General features: G+C 49.0%; 1 protein-coding gene across 3 annotated transcripts in view; it reads left to right on the top strand.

The window, feature by feature from the left end:
- The window catches only part of hmcn1 (hemicentin 1), an 88,828-nt gene that overhangs the window by 39,112 nt on the left and 24,730 nt on the right, over positions 1-24,986 (top strand). For 2 of the 3 annotated variants that reach the window (XM_077016328.1, XM_077016326.1), the window contains exons 20-58: positions 226-338; positions 1,400-1,559; positions 1,818-1,992; positions 2,493-2,620; positions 6,402-6,674; positions 6,768-6,863; positions 7,471-7,665; positions 8,007-8,137; positions 8,845-8,992; positions 9,097-9,223; positions 9,307-9,464; positions 9,933-10,211; positions 10,468-10,749; positions 12,460-12,568; positions 13,639-13,808; positions 14,138-14,292; positions 14,579-14,702; positions 14,897-14,998; positions 15,099-15,275; positions 15,410-15,561; positions 15,793-15,916; positions 17,478-17,653; positions 18,062-18,158; positions 18,457-18,579; positions 18,744-18,899; positions 18,994-19,278; positions 19,392-19,559; positions 20,897-21,010; positions 21,183-21,269; positions 21,483-21,674; positions 21,977-22,153; positions 22,442-22,555; positions 22,667-22,812; positions 23,066-23,216; positions 23,599-23,787; positions 23,942-24,055; positions 24,204-24,391; positions 24,535-24,631; positions 24,885-24,986. The exon at positions 24,885-24,986 is cut by the window's right edge and continues 60 nt beyond it. In XM_077016328.1, coding sequence (XP_076872443.1) covers positions 226-338; positions 1,400-1,559; positions 1,818-1,992; positions 2,493-2,620; positions 6,402-6,674; positions 6,768-6,863; positions 7,471-7,665; positions 8,007-8,137; positions 8,845-8,992; positions 9,097-9,223; positions 9,307-9,464; positions 9,933-10,211; positions 10,468-10,749; positions 12,460-12,568; positions 13,639-13,808; positions 14,138-14,292; positions 14,579-14,702; positions 14,897-14,998; positions 15,099-15,275; positions 15,410-15,561; positions 15,793-15,916; positions 17,478-17,653; positions 18,062-18,158; positions 18,457-18,579; positions 18,744-18,899; positions 18,994-19,278; positions 19,392-19,559; positions 20,897-21,010; positions 21,183-21,269; positions 21,483-21,674; positions 21,977-22,153; positions 22,442-22,555; positions 22,667-22,812; positions 23,066-23,216; positions 23,599-23,787; positions 23,942-24,055; positions 24,204-24,391; positions 24,535-24,631; positions 24,885-24,986 — 6,054 coding nt within the window. The remainder of the gene's footprint in view (positions 1-225; positions 339-1,399; positions 1,560-1,817; positions 1,993-2,492; positions 2,621-6,401; positions 6,675-6,767; positions 6,864-7,470; positions 7,666-8,006; positions 8,138-8,844; positions 8,993-9,096; positions 9,224-9,306; positions 9,465-9,932; positions 10,212-10,467; positions 10,750-12,459; positions 12,569-13,638; positions 13,809-14,137; positions 14,293-14,578; positions 14,703-14,896; positions 14,999-15,098; positions 15,276-15,409; positions 15,562-15,792; positions 15,917-17,477; positions 17,654-18,061; positions 18,159-18,456; positions 18,580-18,743; positions 18,900-18,993; positions 19,279-19,391; positions 19,560-20,896; positions 21,011-21,182; positions 21,270-21,482; positions 21,675-21,976; positions 22,154-22,441; positions 22,556-22,666; positions 22,813-23,065; positions 23,217-23,598; positions 23,788-23,941; positions 24,056-24,203; positions 24,392-24,534; positions 24,632-24,884) is intronic. The other variant, XM_077016327.1, reaches the window with a different exon arrangement.

Here is a 24,986-nt window from a genome sequence, read left to right as displayed (position 1 = left end):
CTGATTTTGGCAAAACGGCCAGAGAAGAAACAAGTCATGGTCCTGAAAGATCTTTCCAAAGCTCTGGTTCTGTGAGCCTGTTTTTGCACTGCGTTTGCCTGGGGGTCTCCACACTGCCCTAGACAACAACAGGCACATTACACAGAGACTCACTCAGCATGCGGACTCCAGAAAGCCCCACGCCAAGCTGACATTTTGTTGTGTATGTGTGTTTATCTACTTCAGTGGTGCCCAGTATTCCACATGGCCCTCAAGTGTTCAGTACCATTGAAGGAAGATCCATTTCTCTGCCATGCCATGCCCAAGGGGTCCCCAAACCAGACATCACCTGGTCTAAGGTATAATCACTATGCACGCACACACAAACACACACACACACACACACACACACACACACACACACACTCCTCTCTTTGAATTATCGCACCAAAAAAAGCCTTAAACTGTGCTAAACAGTACATCAAAGGTATAGCAATTGCCACTGGTGAAAATCTGAGCCACCAATGATCCTGCGCTGACATTCCAAGTATTTATGTCTGACAGAACCCGGCTAAGCGATATCCCAGAATGCACTGGAGTAGCTTCTGTTGGTACAGAGTCGTTGAGGGACGTTCGTTTTGCAGAGCAGATTTATTTCTCCCACGTTTGGTTCGAACGCGCCATCCCTCCAGTTGGCACGGACAGACGGGTCTGTGGTCTGGCACCACCGGCCGGGTCCAGCCCAGAGGCCAGCACCGGAGAGGTCTGCTACAGCTGGGTCTGGACACATGCGCCTCAAAATTGATTTATACCACAGTGTCCTTTCAAGAGTAATATGGGTGAAACCAAGCCTACGAGGTGTGTGTGTGTGTGTCTGACTTCTCCACGGATGGCTTCTTACTTGTAAAGACAGCCCCATTAAAGGGAATGGGGTGATGGAGGCGTGTGAAATCTGATGCTCCGTAAGCTCTGCAGCAGAACCTTCGTGTTGCATGCTGGGATGTGACTGCCGCGTTCCTCCAGGCTCCTGGATAGAAGCTGCCTGCTGTGAAGTTCATGAAGCTCCTCACACTAGATAAGGATAGGGTTCCTCTCCGTCAATACTGATCTCAAACTCAGCAGGAGACGCTTAACGAACTGATCTAGGAACAGTGCCTCTGGGAGGGGTTTAAAAATCATGGGTGGCCTTGATCAGATTGTTGGTCTGCCAATCCACTTTGAGATCTGCCACCCTGATGTGATACACCTGCCCCAGCTCAGGACTGACTGCAACAGCGTGGTGTGAATATTAGCACCACATATGGTCCATTAGGTTTGGAGATCCCGTACCTACTGTTAGGGTAAACAAGTGTAAGAATAAATCCAAACATACTTCTATTTGGGAATATCAAAATGTGGGTGTGTGTGTGTGTTGTGGCAGCGTGGGGAAGTGCTTGATCTGAGCAGTGGAGCGTTCTCTCTGGAAGAGGACGGTAGTCTGTACATCACCTCCCCTGGAGACGAGGACACTGGGCAGTTTGTGTGCACAGCTACCAATGCGGCCGGGTACAGCTCCAGAAAAGTTCAGCTCACCGTCTACGGTCAGAGTTCCCTCTTTTCTACGGTGTCTCTCTCTCTCTCTCTCTCTCTCTCTCTCTCTCTCTCTCTCTCTCTCTGTTTTTCTCTTTGTCACTCCTTCTATCAGTCTGTTTCTGGGTCTCTCTCTCTTCTGTTTCTGTTTTTTTGAACGTCCTTTTAAAAAACTTTATCCAAGTTACTCCCTCTGTGGTCTTTCTAGAGGTAAATAGTTTCTGTATCATCATGTTAGTGTGTGTGTGTGTGTGTGTGTGTGTGTTCAGTGAGACCCAGGCTAAGCGGCGGTGGAGCCAGTGGTGAGGTCGGGTCAGTAGATCTGCTGGACATGTCCGTGAGGGTGGGTGATGATGTCACACTGCCCTGTGAGGTGAGGAGTGTCCCTCCCCCCATCATCACCTGGGCCAAAGACAAGCAGCTAATCTCCCCTTATTCTCCCAGGTAAACACACACACACACACACACACACACACACACACACACACACACACACACACACACACACACACACACACACACACACATATCTCTTCTCTGACTTGGTTGACATTGGGTTGACTGCGATTCATCCAGGGTCGTCTGTTGGCTGAGTCTGGGTGTGTGACTAATCCATGGACTCCAGTGTGGTGTTCGGTGTTTTCATTAAGCTCTGACTTTGCCGTAGGGCTTTAAGGCACAAATATTGTGGTCAGATATAAATTACACTGCAATCACACTCTCCTGTTTTCAGCTCAGCCTGACACCACGGAGATCTGTAATTAGGGAAGCTTGCAAGTCTACTTTACAGAGCTTTCTTGTGGTTTCCAGCGAAAACCTGTGCCAGACTCCTGTGTGTGTGTGTGTGTGTGTGTGTGTGTTTGTACAGTTATGCGCTCCGCTACAATGCGTGTTTACTGTGGCCTGTGTGCTGACCGACCCACCCACTTCTCCCTGTGTGACAGACACACTCAGCTGCCCTCAGGTTCAATGAGGATCACAGAGGCACGTGTCACCGACAGCGGCACCTACCTGTGTGTGGCCACCAACATCGCCGGCAACTTCAGCCAGACGATCAGACTCCACGTCCACGGTGAGATGTGCAGGCGACATCGTGACCTCTGGTGTCACCAGCGTTAAGCAGTTCACACTCATGGGACTACGCCACTAACTACATCCAATTAATATTACTGTGTACTAGAGTTTCGGTATGAGTTTCTACATACAAGCACTTATTTTCTCAAATACATTTAGCATTAATATAGATAGCAGAATATTACCAATTTTTAAAACCCTCATACATCACACACACACTGATCAGCCACAACTTTAAAACCACTGACCGGTATGTCTTTTCTTGCCCAGAGATGGGATGCTTTAAGAAGAAAGTGAACAGTCAGGTCTTAAAGTTAATATGTTGGGTATTTGTAGCTTTATCAGGAGCCAAACTGGAATGGCTGTGTGACTGGCAGGTCATGGGGTGTGTTCCCAGTATGTGGTGGTTTCCAGAGGTGAACTAGCAACAGCGTAATGTTCACCCAAATGATTTTGAGTAAAGCCTAAACCTTCTGATCCAACCTCACAGAAGAACTATTGTAGCACAAACACTTGTATACACAATTTCATTCCCTAAATGAAAGCCACGACGCCCCTGGAGGGCTTGGCGGTGAGCTGTAGTGTCCCAGACGTAGAGCCGTACACCGAACCACGTGGGCCTCCCTGGTGACTCAGCGTTCAGCTCCGCTGATATTTTTTGTTGCGTGCTGAGTGCAACCAGTTCCATATGGGCTTTCCGCAGGACACCAACGGCACACTGAATGAACCTCCTCACATTTAACACTGTGCTGCCCCCACACAGTCCCCCCTCACTTCCTAAACCATTAAATCCATCCTGGCCTCCCCAGCCACTACGGTTTGCGCCCAGCCTCGTTGGCACCGTTATAGCATGCTCAGTGCAGGCAATTACATATGGATTTTAACCACTATACCACCAAGCATTCCTTAATGCTGGCGTCCCCAGTCACTAAGGCCATACCCAGCCACGCTGGCATTGTTAATACTTGCTCAATACCATCAGAAGAAGACAGTGTGATGTTCTGGGTGGTGATCTAGGGATGTCTGGGTCCTTTCCTTGAATCCTAGTGACTTCAGAAAATAGGTCACTAGAAAAATAGTTCTGGAATGGTTTGAAGATGCACGCTGATGAAGAGGAGGATGCATGCTGACAAAGGCTTAAAGGATGAAATGTTATGTCCTAGAGGCCAGTAAACGTCTTTACGTCTATAGTCAACCTCAGAAGTGCTTTGAGAAACATGACAAAGTGATGACAAAGAGTTCAAGATGTTGACGAAATTCCCCAGATCTCCATCTGATCGAGCGCCTGTAGGATGTGCTAGAAAAACAATTCCAGTCCACGGAGAGTCATATCACAATTTAGCTTAAAGATCTGCTACTTATGTCTTGGTTCCAGTTACCACCTTTCAGAGGTCTTGTGGACTCCATACCTCAACAAATCTGAGTAATTTTGACATTTTAGACAGTATGAGACGTGTGGTTAGCATTATGGCTGATGAGTGTATAGTCATTACTTACATGCACACTGTGACTCCTCATATGTATCAACCATATTTCACATCAGAAAATGAACTAAATAATCATGGTAAAGGGAAATCTAGCATCGAGTGCTAACAATGCTGACATTTGTAATCATCTGTGTATTAGCCATGCTAATCTGCTAATCTCCGTGGTCTTTGTCTGTCAGCATGCCCTAAGCATCTGGGCTTCTGACGGGCGGTGTGAACAGCTGTGTGTCACAGACTTATCCCCACCGCTGTGAAATCTGTGATTACACAGTCGCTTTGAGTCCAACAAACTGTGTCAGTAAGAGGATTATGATGAGGTACCTCCACTGCGAATGGTGATTTGTGGTGGGGAAAAGCTTCTGAGACAGTGTTGGTTTGTGGGGTTATTTAGTTCAGTCTCCCACTGTGACCATTTTGAGATTAGCCTTTGAGCAGCAGAACGTGCTAATCACCGTAAACCTCAGATTAGAATGGGGAAGCATTTAAGGACCTTTAAGGACTAACTTTAAAGGACCTTTAAGGACTAGCTTTAAAGGACCTTTAAGGACTAGCTTTAAGGACTGAGGTCAGGTTGTAACATGTAGTCCATAAACACCTAGCTCTGTATGCTAGTGTGATGGGTTTGGGATGTTGAATGTCAACTGGGATTCATGAATATTTACATCTACGCTACATTAACCTCATAGAAACAGCAAATATGTCATTTAGAGATTTACTGTGTCTGCAACACTGCACAGTGTATCACAATCAACCGTGGGGTACGTTGCTAAGACACAGGAGTGCACTGGGTAGGCTGTAGATAGGTAAAGGTAAAACTAGCACAGCGGTGGACGAGTGTAGAGTGTTTTTAATCTGCAGACCAAACGACGAGTCTGAGCTCTATGTACTAACTGATGACAAGACTGAAGACTAAAGACCCCAGCATGCCCAGATATGTGGGAGCTGCAGATTCAAAGGCTGGACGTGTGGCCAAGACATAAACATAAACAGAACACGAACGGCTTTTCTTAGAACTACATGGTCATTTATCTATTTCATTTTGGTCTCAAGAAATAGGAGGACTGAATAAAAATGGCTGTAATTTCTATATGATTCTTCCATGTTGCCTGTGTGTTTCTGTAGCCCAAACTACATTATAGTGTTACAGATGATGTAGCTCCTTACCAGGCCAGTCATGGCTAAACCAGTGCCAGGTTAGCTGCAGTAATGGGCCAGTAATGGACCAGCCATGAGCTGGTGCTGCTGAGCTCTGGAACAGAGATTTATAACACCGACGAAGCTTTAGTTTCAAATGAAAACTCGAGGTTGTCATCTGGTATCTGGCTCTGATTCTAGTTCGTTATTCATTTTCAATGGTTTATGTTGCTGTGAGAGTCTCTTGAGGTGGCAACCCTCTAATGACTGTAACAGTTGGAAATATTCATTTTGGTTTGGGGGGAGAAAACATCCCAGTTTTCCTTCGCTGTTAGCTAAAAGGTGGTGTCTCTGTTTCATTAGTCCAGCAAGGTTCGGTCCTTAAATGTCAAATTAGGTGTGGACATCACGGATCGTAGCCAAATGTGGTGTGAACAGGGTGTGAACACACACTAGATCACTAGGACTGTGAGTGTGAGCTTGTGCCTTTAAGGTGATGTTAGTCTCACACTCGTACCAGGACCTGTTTGACATGCAAGGAATTAACAAGCTCTCATTGCTGTTTGTTGATTACCATCGTTACAATGAATCCTGAGCCATCTGAAGTGGAGACCGTGGTGATTTAGATGAAGAGGAGACGTTGTGTAAATCCACATTGCAGTAATGAATCATTCAGAAGTAAACCAGCAACTCTGAGGAGTCTACCCTGCTCCATAACCTCTCATCTGCCAGATACCAACATCTGTGAGAAACTCTGAAGTAGAGGTGGTGAAGTGATCTTGAGTTTTTTATTGGTATTAAATAATAGTGCGTAATGGAACGTGTGTGTAAAACCTGTTTTGTGTGTGAATGTTTCTCTCGTGGTCTGTTGAATCCAAACACTTGACTTGTATTTGAGTGGTGCCACACTTAATGGCAAAAGGCAAGATCAGAACAGTGTGCAATTTCCAAAAATCCTCCACGCGAGTTTCCCACTTTGAGCAGCGCAGTGGGGTGTCCTGGGTGTCCCGGGTGTCCAGGGTGTCCCGGGTGCCCAGGCCTGGAGTGGGGCATCTAGTTGTATTCGTTCACTAAGCAGGTTCACACAGTGGCTGCCTGGCTTGGTGTCCAGAGCTTCTCTGAGAATTGTTGTGTCTGTGTGTTGTTCAATCTCCCCAGTGCCTCCTAGTATCCTAGCCGGGCCACGCGTGATTAAGGTCCAGGTGGAGCACTCCGTAGACCTACCCTGCGTGGCACAGGGTGTCCCCCAGCCCTCCGTGAGTTGGCTCAAGGACACCGCCGCCCAGGTTGCAGATGGGACGCATTACATGCTGTCCCTCGACGGGACTCTGAGCGTCCGAAAAGTGGCGCTCGCGGATGAGGGCGTGTACACCTGTGTGGCCAGCAACGTCGCCGGACAGGACGAGGCCAGCATTGACCTGCAGGTGCAAGGTGAGGGCGTGTGCGAGTATCGCATGTATCCCTGTCACACAATCCTCTGTATCCATGACCCAATGCCCATCCAACCTGTCTGTGACCTGTCAGTTCCCCCGGTGGTGGAGGTGTCTGAACCCCCCTTCAACAGCCCACTGCAGGAGAGGGTAGCCCACCAACGCATCGCCTTCCCATGTCCTGCCAAAGGTGAGCCAGTAACCTCCACTCCCTCTCATACACTCTCTCTCTCTCTCTCTCTCTCTCCCTCTCATACACTCTCTCTCTCCCTCTCATACACTCTCTCTACCTCACATACTCTCTCTCTCCTACTCAAAGGTGAGCCAGTAACTTCCACTCCCTCAGCCACCTCAGCTTTAGCTTTGAAACTTATTCCTTATCCCCTTCATTTCTCTCTCCCTCTCTCTCTCTCTCTCTCTCTCTCTCTCTCTCTCCCTCTCATATATTCTCTCTCTCCCTCTCATACTCTCTCTCCCTCTCAAACACTCTCCCTCCCTCTCTCTCTCTCTCTCATACTCTCTCCCTCTCAGTCTCCCTCCCTCTCTCTCTCTCCCTCTCATACACTCGCTCCCTCTCCCCTCTCTCTCTCTCTCTCTCTTACACACTCTCTCTCTCATACATACTCTCTCTCTCCCTCTCATACTCTCTCTCTGTCTCTCTCTCTCTCTCTCATACACTCTCTCACTCATACACACTCTCTCTCTCATACACTCTCTCTCACTCCCTCTCATACACTCTCTCTCTCATACACTCTCTCTCCCTCTCATACTCTCTCTCTCTCCCTCTCTCTCTACAGGTTTGCCTCAGCCTGTGATTAAGTGGTTCAGGAACGGTGCGGAGTTGACAGGCAGAGAGCCAGGCGTCTCCATCCTGGACGACGGCACCCTGCTCATCCTGGCCTCCCTCTCGCCGCTGGACAACGGAGAATACACCTGCATGGCCACCAACGATGCCGGCAGCACACACAAGAAGTACCAGCTCAAAGTCAACGGTGAGTCCCCGAGAGCAGTCCATTGCTTGCTGCAGGGACGTCAACGGTGAGTCCCTGGGTGTTACCGTTGACTGGCCTGCTGCCGGGACGTCTCGTTGAGTAAGACAGGTATGGTGAGGTCAGGACAAACACCTGTCCACTTTATGGTGGTTTCTAAGTAGGAGAGGAATACTGTGGTCATGACTGGTGCCAGCACAGATGACACACAGGAAGTCCTTGTTTTCATCTAGGTGTGCTTACATCAGAATGCTTCAATATCAAGTTCAGTGTGAAGTGTCAGTCTTAGATTTGAAGTTTTCGTGTCCATTAATCGTCTTCATCTTCATCTTCATCCTCACCAGTGCCACCTGACGTGAGAGATGGCGGCCAACTCTCCAACGTCTCCGTGGTGATGAACCAGCCCACAAATTTGGTGTGTGATGTGACTGGCACGCCTCCTCCGGTCATCACCTGGTATAAAGATGGCGTGCCTGTAAGTCCTTCCTTCACTCCTGCTGTATATGAAACACACGTGTTCACACGCAGTAATGGAAAAGGATTAGTAACAGAAACATTCAGACTGCACATTTACCTGCAGTTAATGTGTCCATAGTGGAACAAGACCTAATGAGACGTGAGAAAGGACTTTCATTGCGAACCACCGTGTGCTGTCGTGATCGAGTTCACTCCGATCACGGTGTCTTCACTCGGAGCGAGAGGCCGTAAAAAGCCAGCCCTCCTCGTAAAACAGCCTTTATGAGAATCATTCTCAGGACAAAGTGCGGTGTAAAAAAGCCGTTAGGAAATTTCATGTCATGCTAAACCAGCAGCAGCAGGACTTCTCTTATTCCCATGATTATAGCAGTTTAGTTCTGTATAGTAAAGCCACACATTTGAATAAAGACCTTTCCTCCTGGTTTACCAAGAATGACGCAGGCTGGTCGTGATGTGGTCAGCCCTTGGGGTGGCATGTCCTCATGTAAATTACACATGTACTTTGTAAATTTAATTGAGTGAGCCTCAGTTTATTTTCATGTAGTGTGTAGAGGTAAATGATTAATCTAATTTATTCATATAAATAATGCTCAGAGATGCACACACTGGTGTCTCATTACCAACTGAACTGTGCTGTATGATGTGAAGTGTCATTCTAGCGGTGACTAGTAGCTGATGATGTTGGTGGTGATGTTCTTTGCCCAGGTCGTTGCCAGCGGCAACGTGCAGATCCTGCAAAGAGGGAAGATGCTGAGACTCCTGAAGACATCGGCGACAGACGCGGGACGCTACGCCTGCAAGGCCTTCAACGTTGCGGGAAGCTCGGAGAAGGACTTCCATCTGGATGTCCTGGGTGCGTTTGTGCACCAAGGGTGGACGTCTTCACCGTGCAGTACGACCCGTCAGTAAGAAGATGGTCTTCTTGAAGCTAATTCTACCAATTCTGCTGTCTTCTAGTTCCTCCAACCATCACTGGAAGCGGTGGGTCACGTGACCTCTCCGTTATCCTGAATCAGGAGGTCAGCCTTGAGTGCAAGGTCAAAGGCGTGCCCTTACCCACAATTCAGTGGTACAAAGACAGGAAGTGAGTGGACCCATCAAACCTCCAGTAAAGTTCTGACAGCAGTGGTGAGGCCACTCGTTCTGAAGTTCTCACCCATGTTGCAGCAGGCCGGTGTTCTTGGGTGACCCCAACATTGAGGTGTCCGACCGAGGACAGGTGTTAAAGATAAAGAGCTCCCGTCTGGGGGACCAGGCACGCTACCAGTGCAGTGTCACCAACCCTGCTGGGAAGCAGTCCAGAGACTTCAACCTCAGCGTCTACGGTGGGTAGAGGTGGGTTTCATTCTGGGATTCTGTGTCCCAGAATGAAAGTGATGGAGACCTTAGAGAAGTTTGAGATTCTCATATCCAGTTTTGTATATCCAAACATTTTAACTGTACTTAAAATTGAACTTTATCAAAAACAGTGGCCAGTTGGCAAATGATCAAAAGATCAAAAATGAAATTAGGATAAATTGGATTAAATCAAAAACAAAAACTAAAAATAATAATGTCAGATAAAAACAGAGAGATAATCAATTACAGGCAGTGCTTACTGATAGATAATGCCCAGTGGTCCCAGCTGGTTCACACCTCCCCTTGTGACACTAAAATATTCTCATAACATGCAAACTTAACAATTCCCAACCAAAACAGCATTAGTCACTTTAACCATTGGATCATAACCATTTCATAAATATTAAGTGTGAAGTGAATCAGATTGTATCTTCCAAACCCCTCCCCACTCTTAGTTCCACCCAGCATTAAGGCGGGGAACGTGACCTCGGAGGTGACCGCCCTCTTGAATAACGCCATCACCCTGGAGTGTGAGGCGCGTGGCGTGCCCCTCCCCTCCGTCACCTGGTACAAGGATGGAGAGGCCATTTTGTCCAGCAGGCAGGCACAGTACGTGGACCGTGGCCAGTCCCTAAAGATCCCCCGGGTGCAGGTGTCCGACGCCGGTCGCTACACCTGCAAGGTCACTAGCCTGGCGGGCACGGCGGAGAAGACTTATGAGCTGGACGTCTATGGTGAGCATGTCCTTACCATCGGAACGCTCTCTCTGTTTCTGTCTCTCTGTTTCTCTCTCTCCACATCTTTGTTCTTCTAACTAGATTCAGTTCCTCCCTGCTGGTCTTAAAAAGACGGTCAAATGTTTTCTCGACAATCTCTCCAAAGGACTCAAAACATGATTAGTTAGCTCAGCTAATTATATGTAAATATAATATATAATTATATGTAAATATTCTATGGCAACATATACCAAGAGTCATTATTCTTCTCCAGTTCCACCATCCATCGCCGGAGGTTCAGACATCCTTGTGGAGAAGAAGGTGGTTGTGGGTAATGCCCTGACACTGGAGTGTGAGGCAGGTGGCAACCCCATCCCCTCCCTCACGTGGTTGAAGGATGGTTCTCCGGTGAAGACAGGAGAGAGCCTGCACGTCCTCGAGCAGGGACGCAAGATCCAGATCCTCAACGCTGGGTCCTCAGACTCCGGACGGTACGTCTGCATCGCCACGAGCGACGCAGGGGAGACGGAGATCAAGTATGACATCAGCGTCTTGGGTATGTACACACGCACACACACTGTAGCTATGCTCCAAATGGCATACTACATACTACATACTACATACTACATACTGATTATACTGGATGCTGCATACTGGTCCTCAAAGTAGTATGTGGTGTATCCAGTATGCGACAAAAGCAAAGCACACCAACAGGGTCACGCCAACTGTTATGCTCCGCCTGTTTATTTTCTTTTCAAGTCCCGAACTGTCGTACTGTTTATCAGTTCTTGTCCAACATTCAAATTCAACGTTAACGGGATCCATTTAGCCATCAAGCCTGTCAACACTTACAGACACTCTGAAAAAACATGAATGAAACAAATAAAAATACATGATGACCTTTATTTGCAAACATGGATCTAAATACTTAGATAAATACTCTGGTAGGGAATGTAGCTAACAGGCTTTAAACATATATCTAGAGGCTGCTATGCTAACATTATTTAACTAGCCAAATGGTTCACAGTAAGGTTATTAGCTAGGTGAGCAGTACAGTGCAGTTGCTTTCTAGTGTATTTATCTGAAGGTAGACATGTATGTGTGTAATCTCCGCATTGGCATCCGCCATGTTTTTTTCTTCACGGATTGGATGATGAAAGTAGCCACATTTGCATGATGGGAGGCAGCACACCATGAAGATAATTCCCGTACTGGAATATTTGGCAGAAATACTACGTCATCTGGGGATCTTTCACGTACTAGAAAAATAAATTTTTGTCGCATACTGCATACTGATTCGAAGCCCAATCAGTATGTAGTAGTATGTAGTAGGCTGTTTGGAACAGAGCATGTGTGTCTGTTAGCTATTTATGTTACAACTACACAGAAATAAATGGCTCTTTGGACTGAGATTTGCCCGAAATGCTACCGCTAACAAATGAGGCTATTCAGGCTGTTGACCTTAATGTTCAGATAACAGTTTTTAGTTATAAATATTAGAGCCAGTCCTCTGTGGGTCGGTGTCACCATAACTGACAACACAGTCCCCGGTTTAACCCAGTTTAACCCAGTTTAACCCAGTTTAACCCAGTTTAACCCTCCTCTCCCTTGTTCCCAGTAACTGCTTTGATGTCATCTGTGGCTCAGACTGGCAGACTGTCCCTATAAGCTCCATTTTGCCTGTCCACCCTCTCGACAGTCTCTTTGTAGTTGAATCATCTTTCTCCAGTTTGACTGAATCAGAGCGTAGTGCTGGGGTCCTGCTGTCCCTCGTGTGACACTCGGAGTCTGGACCCATCACTCAGCATCTGGACCCGACCTCCTAGCTAATACATCTGACCCGCACGCATCCGCCATCAGTCCGGGTTTAGAGTTTGTGGAGTGTAATTGCAGGAAATCAAACGTGAAGTGTGGTTTGTGAGCCTGTGAGCTGATTTAAAAACGGATTTCTAATAAATGAGGAAAATGTCGACAGGAATGGAGGAGATGTTGAGGTGTGAACGTCTGGAAGACATAAATGCTTTGTTCTTTTTACCATTTAAAACAAATATAAGTGAATCGTGCTAATAAATATGGAGACCTGGGAAGCAGTATTAGCACTCATTAAATTTACAGCGGAACAAAAGGGTTCAGTGTTCTCCTGCTTCCAGAGATTCACAGATAATGAAAGAGTGCAGAACTGCTTACACCGTATACATCAGCAGACGTGGTGTGTACTGGACCTGTTGTTCCATGTTTCGTGTGTGTGTGTTGTGTGTGTGTTCAGTGCCACCCTCTATAGATGGGGCGGATGAGATCACAGATGCCACTGTCGTCATCAACAACCTCCTAGAACTGGAGTGTCATGCCACAGGCACACCTACACCAACCATCACGTGAGCAAACGTTTCTCACGCACTCTCAAACCCACATCCACACACACCTACACCAACCATCACGTGAGCAAACGTTTCTCACGCACTCTCAAACCCACATCCACACACACCTACACCAACCATCACGTGAGCAAACGTTTCTCACGCACTCTCAAACCCACCTCCACACACACCTACACCAACCATCACGTGAGAAAACGTTTCTCACGCACTCTCAAACCCACCTCCACACACACCTACACCAACCATCACGTGAGCAAACGTTTCTCACGCACTCTCAAACCCACATCCACACACACCTACACCAACCATCACGTGAGCAAACGTTTCTCACGCACTCTCAAACCCACCTCCACACACACACCTACACCAACCATCACGTGAGCAAACGTTTCTCACGCACTCTCAAACCCACATCCACACACACCTACACCAACCATCACGTGAGCAAACGTTTCTCACGCACTCTCAAACCCACCTCCACACACACACCTACACCAACCATCACGTGAGCAAACGTTTCTCACGCACTCTCAAACCCACATCCACACACACCTACACCAACCATCACGTGAGCAAACGTTTCTCACGCACTCTCAAACCCACCTCCACACACACCTACACCAACCATCACGTGAGCAAACGTTTCTCACGCACTCTCAAACACACCTCCACACACACCTACACCAATCATCACGTGAGCAAACGTTTCTCACGCACTCTCAAACCCACATCCACACACCTACACCAACCATCACGTGAGCAAACGTTTCTCACGCACTCTCAAACACACCTCCACACACACCTACACCAACCATCACGTGAGCAAATATTTCTCAAACACACACATTCTATCCCAAACATTTTTCGCATTGAGAGATTTCAAATGCGACCACATTCAAATGCATACAGCATGTATAGTTATCCACTAAGTGAAAGCTAACACTCTCCACTTTAATTAGTACAGAGCCAAAACAGCAAAACATTTGACCCTCTCCAGTTAATTATCAGTTGCACTGTTCGATTACTGCTACGATTGCACTGCTGCTATGAGTCCTCCTCTCCTCTAGATGGCGTAAGAGTGGGGAGGCAGTGAGGCACGGAGAGGGTGTGAGGGTCACGTCTAAGGGACGACGCCTCGTAATCCCGCGCGCTCAACTCTCCGACACGGCACTCTTCCAGTGCGTAGCCTCGAACGAAGCCGGGGAAAAGGAGAGAGATTTTAACGTCATCGTCCATGGTAACGGAGAGGATGCATCTCGACCCTGAACCTCTCGGTTCACAGTGTCTCTTCTTGAACTGCCTCATGACTTTAAGTTAAGTTAGCTTTAAGTTAGGTTTAAGTTAACTTAGGTGTAAGATATGTTGGGTTTAAGTAACTTTGGATGGTAAGACAACATTATCATTGCATGACATTATTGTTGCAATACTGTTATCGTAAATTTCATCACTATCATAACTATCATCATCATAACTATCCGTAGTGTAGAAATCATGTGTATAGAAATCAAATTGGATTCCTGTTGTGATGTCTTTGTGCTGTAACTTTGTCATGTCTCTTGGCTTTAGTGCCACCCTCCATCCGATCGACCGGTCCTGCTGAACGCTCTGTAATCCTCCAAAATCCCATGAGCCTTCAGTGCGTGGCCAATGGTGTTCCAGCTCCAAGCATCACATGGCTCAAAGATGGCCGTCCTGTTGACACCACGCAGGGCTTGCTGAAGGTCTGGGCTCAGTTCCACTTAGTTCCTCGTACAGTTGTCAGTTAATCCACAGTTATGAATGTGAAAGTCATGTTAGTGTGTGCATGAACATTTCACAATCATGTATTGCACATTTATTAGATTCCCTCTCCCTCTCCCATTCTCTCTATCCCGCTCTTTTACTTTCTCTCTCTGTCTGTCTTTATATCTCTCTCTCTCTCTCTCTCTCTCTCTCTCTCTCTCTCTCTCTCTCTCTCTCTCTCTCTCTCTCTCTCTCTCTCTCTCTCTCTCTCTCTCTCTAATACAGCTGGAGTCTGCAGGTAGACTCCTACATATTAAGGAGGCCAGACTGGAGGATGCTGGGAAATATACATGTGTGGCCACTAATGCCGCAGGCGAGACTCAGCAGCACGTCCGCCTCAGCGTTCACGGTAGAGATGTTATAAAGCATTATAACCTTTTAGAAAGCATACATAACTCCTGTACTCTTGTTCAGCTCACCTGGTATAGCAGGTAGACCAGTGAAACTACACAACCAGCACATCCCACATCGCCATGCTTTGAAGAGTGTCTCCCAAATGAACTGCACACCGTAGCCACCACACGTCAATGGTTTGTTTCACAGAGCCTCCTACCATTCAATTCGCTGAGGAGACCGTCAATCAAACCATCCTGGTGGGATACCAAATCCAGTTGCAGTGCAAGGCAACAGGAAGTCCTATACCTGGTAAACACCTGTCCCACAGGAAGTCCCACCCCTGTCGGTTTGTGCAGGACGCGATTGGTGTTTAGGCTTCACGGTGAAGACGTTTTACTGCCCTCCGCAGCTCTGACCTGGTATAAAGATGGCCGACCGCTGACCAACGCGGCGGGCGTGAGTCTCCTGGGTCGCGGGCAGACGCTGGAGATCGATCGCGCCCAGGTGTCGGACGCCGGCACTTACAGGTGTGTGGCCGTCAGCGTGGCGGGCAGGGCGGAGCTCACACACAGCCTGCAGGTGCACGGTGAGTGTCTGCACCCTGGGTTCTCCCAGAGCCACCTGTGCTCACCTGTGCACACCTGTGCTCACCTGTGATCACCTGTGATCACCTGTGCTCACCTGTGCACACCTGTGCTCACCTGTCCCTGTCTCCCCCAGTTCCCCCCTCCATCTCCAGTAAAGGCGGCGTGGTGACGGTGCTGGTGAACGACCCGCTGCGGCTGGAGTGTGAGGCTTCGGGTCTACCTGCCCCCAGTCTCACCTGGCTGAAGGAGGGTAGCCCCGTCTCCACCGCCTCCAACGGCGTCACGGTAACGACCGCAGCACCTCCACCCTAGCGTGAGAGATTGGGTGTGTTGGAGGGGAGGGGGCGGGCGGCTAGCCCAGACCTCTAGTTCTTCCTCCTGGTGAGTTTGGTGTGTGTGTGTGTGTGTGTGTGTGTGTGTGTGTGTGTGTGTGTGTGTGTGTGTGTGTGTGTGTGTGTGTGTGTGTGTGTGTATGTGTGTGTGTGTGTTTCCTGTGGGCCGTGTGCGATTGTGCAGGTGACTGCAGACGGCAGGCATCTGTCCTTCCACAGTGCCCAGGTGAGTGACACAGGGCGCTACACCTGCGTGGCGGTGAACGCGGGCGGAGAACAGCAGAGAGACTATGACTTACGCGTCCACGGTGAGCTCACGCATCCTCCACGCACATCACCACCGCTGGGACGATTAATCACATGTTTTGATCTGTGCTCAGCAGCGATAGACAAACAGAATCCAGATGCTGCACATGGCTGGGCTCAGAATCAGAAATGAAGTTTGTCTAATTCGCTTTGGGTTGAAATGTGATCACTGCTTCCTAATTGGATGACAGCAAACCAAAACGTTCTGCCTCCAAACATTCAGCATGCGATCCTTCAGGGAGGAGATCTCAACATTTCCACTTTAATCTTAAATGTTTGCACTAAAGCGATTAAGTCCAAGTGCTTCCAGTCTTGATGGGGTGGTGCGTTTCACCGGGATCCCAGCCAGGAGGCCGTAATCGTCCCTCTAGGCAAAAGCGTGGATTTAATTTTCATTTTAATCATTTTGAAAGTTGTAATGTGAATAAGCGTCTGCACGTCTTTCATATGAATTGCTGCTTGTCTGAGTTGCCTAGAAAATAGCACTAGAACAGACGTTTTCATAACATCATTTGTAACACTAGACTGTCGGTGATTAAATGCAGCTCAGTTTTGTTGTTATTATACACATACATGTATGTACATATAGCAAAAAGCATTTCTAACGGTCTAGAGGTCGAATGAGAACAAGTAGTCAAAAGTAGTAGTAACAACCAACAGCAGCACTACAACAGTACGTTTGTACGATCAGACGTTTACATATCACACTCTCACGTCAGACGTTTACGTATCACACTCTCACGTCAGACGTTTACGTATCACACTCTCGCGTCAGACGTTTACGTATCACACACTCACGTCAGACGTTTACATATCACACACTCACGTCAGACGTTTACATATCACACACTCACGTCAGACGTTTACGTATCACACACTCACGTCAGACGTTTACATGTCACACTCTCACGTCAGACGTTTACATGTCACACTCTCACGTCAGACGTTTACGTATCACACACTCACGTCAGACGTTTACATGTCACACTCTCACGTCAGACGTTTACGTATCACACTCTCACGTCAGACGTTTACGTATCACACTCTCACGTCAGACGTTTACATATCACACACTCACGTCAGACGTTTACATGTCACACTCTCACGTCAGACGTTTACGTATCACACTCTCACGTCAGACGTTTACATATCACACACTCACGTCAGACGTTTACATGTCACACTCTCACGTCAGACGTTTACGTATCACACTCTCACGTCAGACGTTTACGTATCACACTCTCACGTCAGACGTTTACATGTCACACTCTCACGTCAGACGTTTATGTATCACACACTCACGTCAGACGTTTACGTGTCACACTCTCACGTCAGACGTTTACGTGTCACACTCTCACGTCAGACGTTTACGTATCACACTCTCACGTCAGACGTTTACGTATCACACACTCACGTCAGACGTTTACGTATCACACACTCACGTCAGACGTTTACATGTCACAATCTCACGTCAGACGTTTACGTATCACACTCTCACGTCAGACGTTTACATGTCACAATCTCACGTCAGACGTTTACATGTCACACTCTCACGCGCTCCAGTGCCACCCAACATCATGGGCGAGGAGGTGAACACCACCGTCCTGATTGGTCACTCGGTGGAGCTGCGTTGCCAGAGCGACGCCATCCCCCCACCCACTCTGAGCTGGCGTAAGGACGGACGTCCACTCTACAGGAGGCCAGGGCTGATTCTGACAGGGGACGGCGGCGTCTTGAAGGTGGGGTCCACCTCCACCCGCACCTCCATCCACACCTCCACCTGCACCTCCACCCACACCTCCACCCCTCCACCCTTTAGTTTAGTGTTCAGAACCCACCAGCGGGTCCATATTTGTTCTTCTAATAGCATATAAAGCCCTTATTAGGTGAGGGCTTTATTAGGTTAGATACTTCACAATTCACATCAGTTATTAAATAAAAGCTTTAAGATTAATAAGAGTAATCATAAACTGGGAGTTTGTGATTAAAATATATTGACTAATACTTTCTAGTAGTCCCTGGCTACAGTGACGGTGGTGGTACTGGGAGAATTAGCAGGTCTCAGAAATATTGGCAGCGTCTGTTATACGCTGTAAGATTCGTTGATCAAAATAAGCCATCAGTTCTGTCTGTTTTGGCATCTGCAGATTTCAAATGCTCAGCTGCAGGACACGGGCAGGTACACGTGTGAGGCCACCAACGTGGCAGGCAAGACGGAGAGGAACTACAACCTGAACGTGTGGGGTGAGTGTGGCTGTGTGTGTGTGTGTGTGTGTGTGTGTGTGTGTGTGTGTGTGAGTGTGTGTGTGTGTGTGTGTGTGTGTGTGTGTGTGTGTGTGTGTGTTCTGTAGGTGCATGTTCACATGTCTGTCATGTTTGGATGTCAGTGTAGGGACACACACACAGTTTACACACACACAGTTGTTTGTATGTGTGAGTGGAAGGGTTGTTCAGAGACTATACAAAGCTCTCTCTCTCTCTCTCTCTCTCTCTCTCTCTCTCTCTCTCTCTCTCTCTCTCTCTCTCTGTATGTCTCTCTCAGTGTCCCCAAGCATTCGTGGCTCTGAGGACGTGTCCAATCTTACGGTCTCTGAGGGGGGGCTCATCACTCTTATCTGTGAGTCCAGTGGCATCCCCCCTCCCAGCCTCAGCTGGAGGAAAAATGGTATGGTCAACACCATCATCATCCTCCTCTTCATCACCATCCTCATCGTCATCGCCACGTTCTTGTATGTTACGTATCTTGATGCATTTACTGTGTGTGTGTGTGTGTGTGTGTGTGTGTGTGTGTGTGTGTGTGTGTGTGTGTGTGTGTGTGTGTGTGTGTAGGCTCCGAGCTGAAGGCCGACTCTCGTGTGCGTGTGTTATCTGGAGGTCGTCAGCTGCAGATCTCCAGTGCCCAGCGAGCTGACGCGGCCGATTATGCCTGCGAGGCGACCAGCCTGACAGGCAGCGCGGTGAAGGCGTACAGCCTGCAAGTCTACGGTACCGTAGCCGCTGCGTTAACGGACAACGATCACACACACCGTCACAGTTAATCCTATAACGCACCATCCCCCCCCTCCTCTTCCTTCTTTAGTACGTCCCACCATCAGCTCCACAGGGGACGGGACAGGAGAAGTGACGGTGGTGCGGGGGGGGTCGGTCACCCTGCCGTGCGAGGCGGACGGCGTGCCCAGGCCTGACATCACCTGGCTGCGGGACGGCCGGCCCCTGGATGTGGGCGTCGGTGGGGCTCAGGTCCTTGACGACGGCAGGCTGCTGCGTATCCAGGACGCCCAGGTGTCCGACACGGGACGATACACCTGCATCGCCGTCAACGTGGCCGGCCAGGACGACCGCAGGCACGACGTCACCGTGCACGGTAAGAGAGTGTGCGCACTTATCGCCTTGCAGCTGAGGAAGGACTGTTGTGGCTTACATTAGACGGTTTACGTGTGTGTGTGTATGTGTGTGTGTGTGTGTGTGTGTGTGTAGTTCCAGCAAGCATTAGCAGGCAGTTCCAGGGGCCTCAGAACGTGAGCGTGGTGGTGAGGAACCCAGTGGCCCTCACCTGCGAGGCCTCAGGCATCCCTCTGCCAATCATCACCTGGCTCAAAGACGGACAGCCAGTCAGCACGTCCGGCTCCGTCCGGGTCATCTCGGGTATTGGCCGCCGCCTCTAACGATTCACCACACACTCGTGCTGCGATTGGTCCGTCTCATCTGCGCTTGGTGGCGGGCGGCCAGTAAGCTGCAGGCGTCACGGCCGCGCTGGGCTGAAACCGGATCGTAACGGTGGGAAGCCAAGCGCAACAGAACGGACGCGTCTAACATGGAGCCGGAGCTTCTCCTGTTTGAAACGAATACACAAACCGCCCTCGGGCCTCCAAAGCAAACAAGAGCAGCCGTAGATGCTTCAGCAGGCGTCTCACTGATCCAGACCTCAGAAACCACAGCAGAGCCTCAGGTCAGCTCTGTGAGTCCCGGCTGTAACCGAGACACCTCTGAGCACGGAGAGTAGCTTCTGGGCCTCAGTCGCACGGGTGGTCCTACAGCGTAGACCTTCTAGCGTGCCTCCGTCTCTGTTCTCCAGCGTCTCTGTTCTCCAGCGTCTCTGTTCTCCTGCGTTTGTAATAATCAGAGTCCCGATGGGCTGTTTCAGGAGCGGAGGTTTTCTCAAGCTGAAGCCTACTGTCATCAAGGTTAATGCAGGCACATTTTGTGTGTGTGTGTGTGTGTGTGTGTGCATATGTGTGTGTGTGTGCGTTCGTGCGTGTGCATGCGTGTGTGGCTTTGAAGCTGTTAGATTTTCATTTTAAAACATAATGCAAATGAAAATGAGAGTGTGGGACAGTCGGGGGGACTGAGCTGTTTGTTTAAACAGCTGTGTGATCAAATCCAGCAGTTTCACACACAAAACAATGGGCACATTTACGGAGGCACAGCAAACGTGGGAGGAGCCAAACTCCTCGAGGAGGCGGAGTCCTCAATGGTAGCGACTCCCTCTGCTGATCCTCTTAAAGGCCTGGGTTACATTTAACCCAAGTGGGACGTCTTTCGCTCCTGGGAAATGAAAGTCACCACACAGATGTCACCTCACGCCGCATTACTCATCCTCACTGGCACGTAAACGTAACGTGGTTGGATTATACCGTCTCCTCGTCCCACTGCAGAACGTTATGGCACAAGAAGAAAACAGCTGGAGTTATTTCGGGACTATCCACACGCAGCATAAATCACAAACAGTGCTTACTTCTGTTTCAGTGGACCCTGGGAAAAAACGTTCAGACTAATGAATACCATGCAGACCATGCAGAAATGAATTGTGGGGTTTTAATTTTAGCTATTTCATGTTTCATCTACTTCATCTATTCATCTAGAATCGTCTATTTCAGTGACGTGTTTCCCGTAGTGTTCGTCTAGTTCAGGAGGCTTCACGCTGAGCCGTACTGGCTTGAAGAAGTAGCCAATCACACATGTTTTACGTGTGGTTTTCTTAGGGGGGCGGAGCCTGCGTTTAATGCATGCCATGGTGGAGGATGCTGGGAGATACACCTGTGTTGTGTCGAATTCTGCGGGGGAGGACAGGAAGAACTTTGATCTGGATGTACTGGGTAACAGTCCACACTCCATTTTAATCACTCACAGTTAGCCTGTCAAATGTCAGCAGCGTGCTTCAACGTCTGCTTGCTGTTTGAGGTCCTTTTGTGAGCTGTTGAGTTTAGGTCCTCGTTTGGGCCGCTAACCCCGCAGTGTGTGTTGTAATAGCTGGTCTGTTTTCACCAGTACCACCAAACATCCTGAATGGGGGCGGAGTCCAGGACGTAAGAGTGAAGGAGGGGCAGAATAGCACACTCACCTGTGAGGTCACCGGTACGTCATCTTTACACACATACACACATACACACATACACACACACACACACACACACTCTCTCCCTCTCTCTCTCTCTCTCTCTCTCTCTCTCTCTCTCTCTCTCTCTCTCTGTCACACAGTTTCCAATTAAACCCACATTCACATTCTTTCGAAGTACTGTTGCCTATTTTATCAATCCCACATGACCTCTGACCTTTTGTTTGGCTTAGGCAACCCGGTGCCGGAGGTCACGTGGCTGAAGGATGGCCAGGCGGTGGGGGGCGGGGCACGGCTGCAGGTGATGTCACACGGCCGCTTCCTGCACCTCAGCTCCGCCCAGGTGGCCGACACGGGCAGGTACAGCTGTGTGGCGTCCAACAGTGCAGGAGACAGGAGTGCACACTTCAACCTCAACGTGCTTGGTATGTGTGTGTGTGTGTGTGTGTGTGTGTGATAAACCGTGGAGCTCTTGTGTGTGTGGGTTTGTGTGTGTGTGTGTGTGTGTTAAACCGAGGAGATCATGTGTGTATGTGTTAAACTGTGGAATTCTTGTGTGTGTGTGTGTGTGTGTGTGTGTGTGTGTGTGTGTGTGTGTGTGTGTGTTAAACTGTGGAGATTGTGTGTGTATGTTAAACTGTGGAGCTCTTAGGTATGTGTTAAACTGTGGAATTCTTCTGTGTGTGTGTGTGTGTGTGTGTGTTCAACCACGCTGCTGTACCCCCAGTCTCCCCCACCATCGCGGGTACGGGTCCAGAGGACTCTTCCTCTGAGGAGGTGACCGTCACCCTCAACAGTCCCACGTCTCTGGTGTGTGAGGCACAGTCCTACCCCCCCGCCATCATCACCTGGCTCAAAGACGGCTCACCTTTCCTGTCCAGCCGCAACGTCCGAGTGCTGCCAGGTGCTCCGCCCCCTCCCCGCCCCTGCCCCGCCCCCTCCCCGCCCCCGCCCCGCCCCTGCCCCGCCCCCTCCCCACTCTCCCCTCCCTCTCAACTGCTGCACACCAGTCCATATCTTTATCTGATCTAGAATACCACACCTGACAACACCAGTAGGAACGTCATCAACATCATAACAGCGATTAGGCTACCAAAGACTATTAATAATACTGATTACATTAATCATGAACCATCCTGAAGGATGTTTGTGGTTGTTGTAAAGATGTGACGTCCTGCTGTGACCTTGGCAGGAGGTCGAACCCTGCAGATCCTGAACGCACAGGAGGAGGACGCGGGCAGATACACGTGTGTGGCCACCAACGAGGCAGGAGAAACCCTGAAGAACTACGAGGTCAAAGTTTACAGTGAGTCAGGGAGTCGTGGCAACACTACTCTGAGCATGTTGCTGCCGTGATGATGGTATGACTTACACTGCGTGTGTGTGTGTGTGTGTGTGTGTGTGTGTGTGTGTGTAGTTCCTCCTGTTATCAGTAAGGACAGTATCCCAGGAGAAGGATTTACACCTAGAGAGATCAAAATCAAAGTCAACAATACACTGACGCTGGAGTGTGAGGCCCAGGCTGTCCCAACTCCCATACTGCACTGGTACAAAGATGGACAGGTCAGACACACACACACACACACACACATACACACACACACACACACACACACTGCACTGGTACAAAGATGAACAGGTCAGACACACATACATGCACACACACACACACACACACACACACACACACACTCATACATACACACACACACACACACACACACACAGTCAAAGTACCATTCAGAACAGGTCTGTCATCATGATGTATTGTACTTGGTCACCTACATCTTCTCTCTTCTTCTCTCTGTCTCTGTAGCTCCTGAATCCAGATGGCCGTGTTACAGTAACGGCCAACGGCCGCATCGTTCAGATAAAGCAGGCTCAGGTGTCCGACACGGGCCGCTACACCTGTGTGGCCAGCAACATAGCGGGCGAAGATGAGAAGGACTTTGATGTAAATATACAAGGTGAACAGGGTTCCACACACTTCACATTTAACGTTTTATTATCCTTATAAAACTCAGAAAGCATGTTTAATGTGTGCTGGAAATACAGTGTCTTAAAAAACTGAAGTTGTTGTTAACACATTAGATTATATAAACTGATACAAACTTATTACCTTCATGTGTTAATTGAGTCTGGGATAGGCTTAATTAACACTCCCAACAGTAGTTTTTGTGTACACCTCCCTCTAGTGGCCGATTCTTTTAACAGCAATTCTCTTACCTCTATTTCAGCCTCACTCTATTCCATATCTTGTGTTCTTTAATCAGAAGGTCATAGATCCTGTCATTATTCTAGGGTTATTCTCTCTCTCTCTCTCTCTCTCTCTCTCTCTCTCTCTCTCAGTTCCTCCTAGTTTCCCGGGGAGAGTGGGCTCCAGTTCAGGTCTTGGGTCCACGGTGGAGGTGAAGGAGGTGGTTGTGAATAACCCCGTCTCCCTGTACTGTGAGACCAACGCTGTGCCGCCTCCCTCCCTCAGCTGGTTCAAAGATGGCCGACCCCTCACCTCCACCGACAGGGTGCTCATCTTACCCGGCAAGTGTCACTCCGCAAAATCACTACGAAGTGTGTCAGCACCCCCAAATCTCCTGCAACCTTTGTTGCGTTGATATCGTATGCGTTTTTAAATGCGTCCTGATGTTGCGTGCTGGTTTATGAGACTGTGTGTGTGTGTGTTTTGGTGTTTCAGGTGGGAGAGTGCTTCAGATTCCCCGCACCCAGGCAGGTGATGCGGGGAGATACACCTGTATGGCCATCAATGAGGCTGGAGAAGACTCAATCCAGTATGATGTCAGAGTGTTGCGTGAGTACCTTCCTGAAAGCAGGATGTAGACGCAGAGCTTAAGGTTGCCAAAGAACATTTGTTTATAGTCGTGTGTGTGTGTGTGTGTGTGTGTGTGTGTGTGTGTGTGTGTGTGTGTGTGTGTGTGTGTGTGCGTGCGCACGAGCAGTGCCTCCAACGATCCGTGGCGCTGATCGAGACGTCCCTGACGAGGTGACGGTGCTGGTGGGTACCAACGCCCTGCTGGAGTGCCACGTCGATGGAAGCCCTGCTCCGAAGATCAGCTGGCTGAAAAACCGCGAACGCTTGCAGCCTAGCGACACACACACGCTGCTGTCAGGGGGGCGGACACTGCAGGTAAGAGAGAATACATGAATGCATGACCTCTGTTAGTCTGCTGCTAACACCTAACCATAACCCCAAACACCCAACCCCTAACACATAACCCTAGCACAGTTAGGCTAGTACATGCCAGGTACGCGTGTGTGTCTGTGTTTCAGATTGTGAGCGCTCAGGTGTCTGATACAGGCCGTTACGTGTGTGTGGCTGACAACGTTGCCGGGAGTGCAGAGAAGTACTTTAATCTCAACGTTCAGGGTGAGCTCGGCACAAGAGGAATCTCTATCTCTCCCTCTCTCCCTCTCTCTCTCTCTCTCTCCCTCTCTCTCTCTGTCGCATTCTCTCTCTCTCTCTCTTCCACAGTATTTCCTGCTGCATACAGCATAACTGGGCGATGTGTAAATTCATTGAGGTTTAAGAGTGTCTGACCGATGAACTCTGATGCTTGATTGTGTGGTCAGCGGTATGAACATGAGCTGGTCTCTGATTGGTCTATTGCTGTGCACTGCAGTTCCTCCCTCCATTGTGGGCGTGAGAGAGGAGAACGCCTCGGTGGTGGTGAATAACTTCATCTCTCTGAGCTGCGAGCCCAGTGGATTCCCTCCTCCGACCC

This window comes from Brachyhypopomus gauderio, chromosome 9, assembly GCF_052324685.1.
Source record: "Brachyhypopomus gauderio isolate BG-103 chromosome 9, BGAUD_0.2, whole genome shotgun sequence".
Lineage (NCBI taxonomy): Eukaryota > Metazoa > Chordata > Actinopteri > Gymnotiformes > Hypopomidae > Brachyhypopomus > Brachyhypopomus gauderio.
Note: the sequence above shows the minus strand (reverse complement) of the source record. Positions and strands in the feature narration are given on the sequence as shown.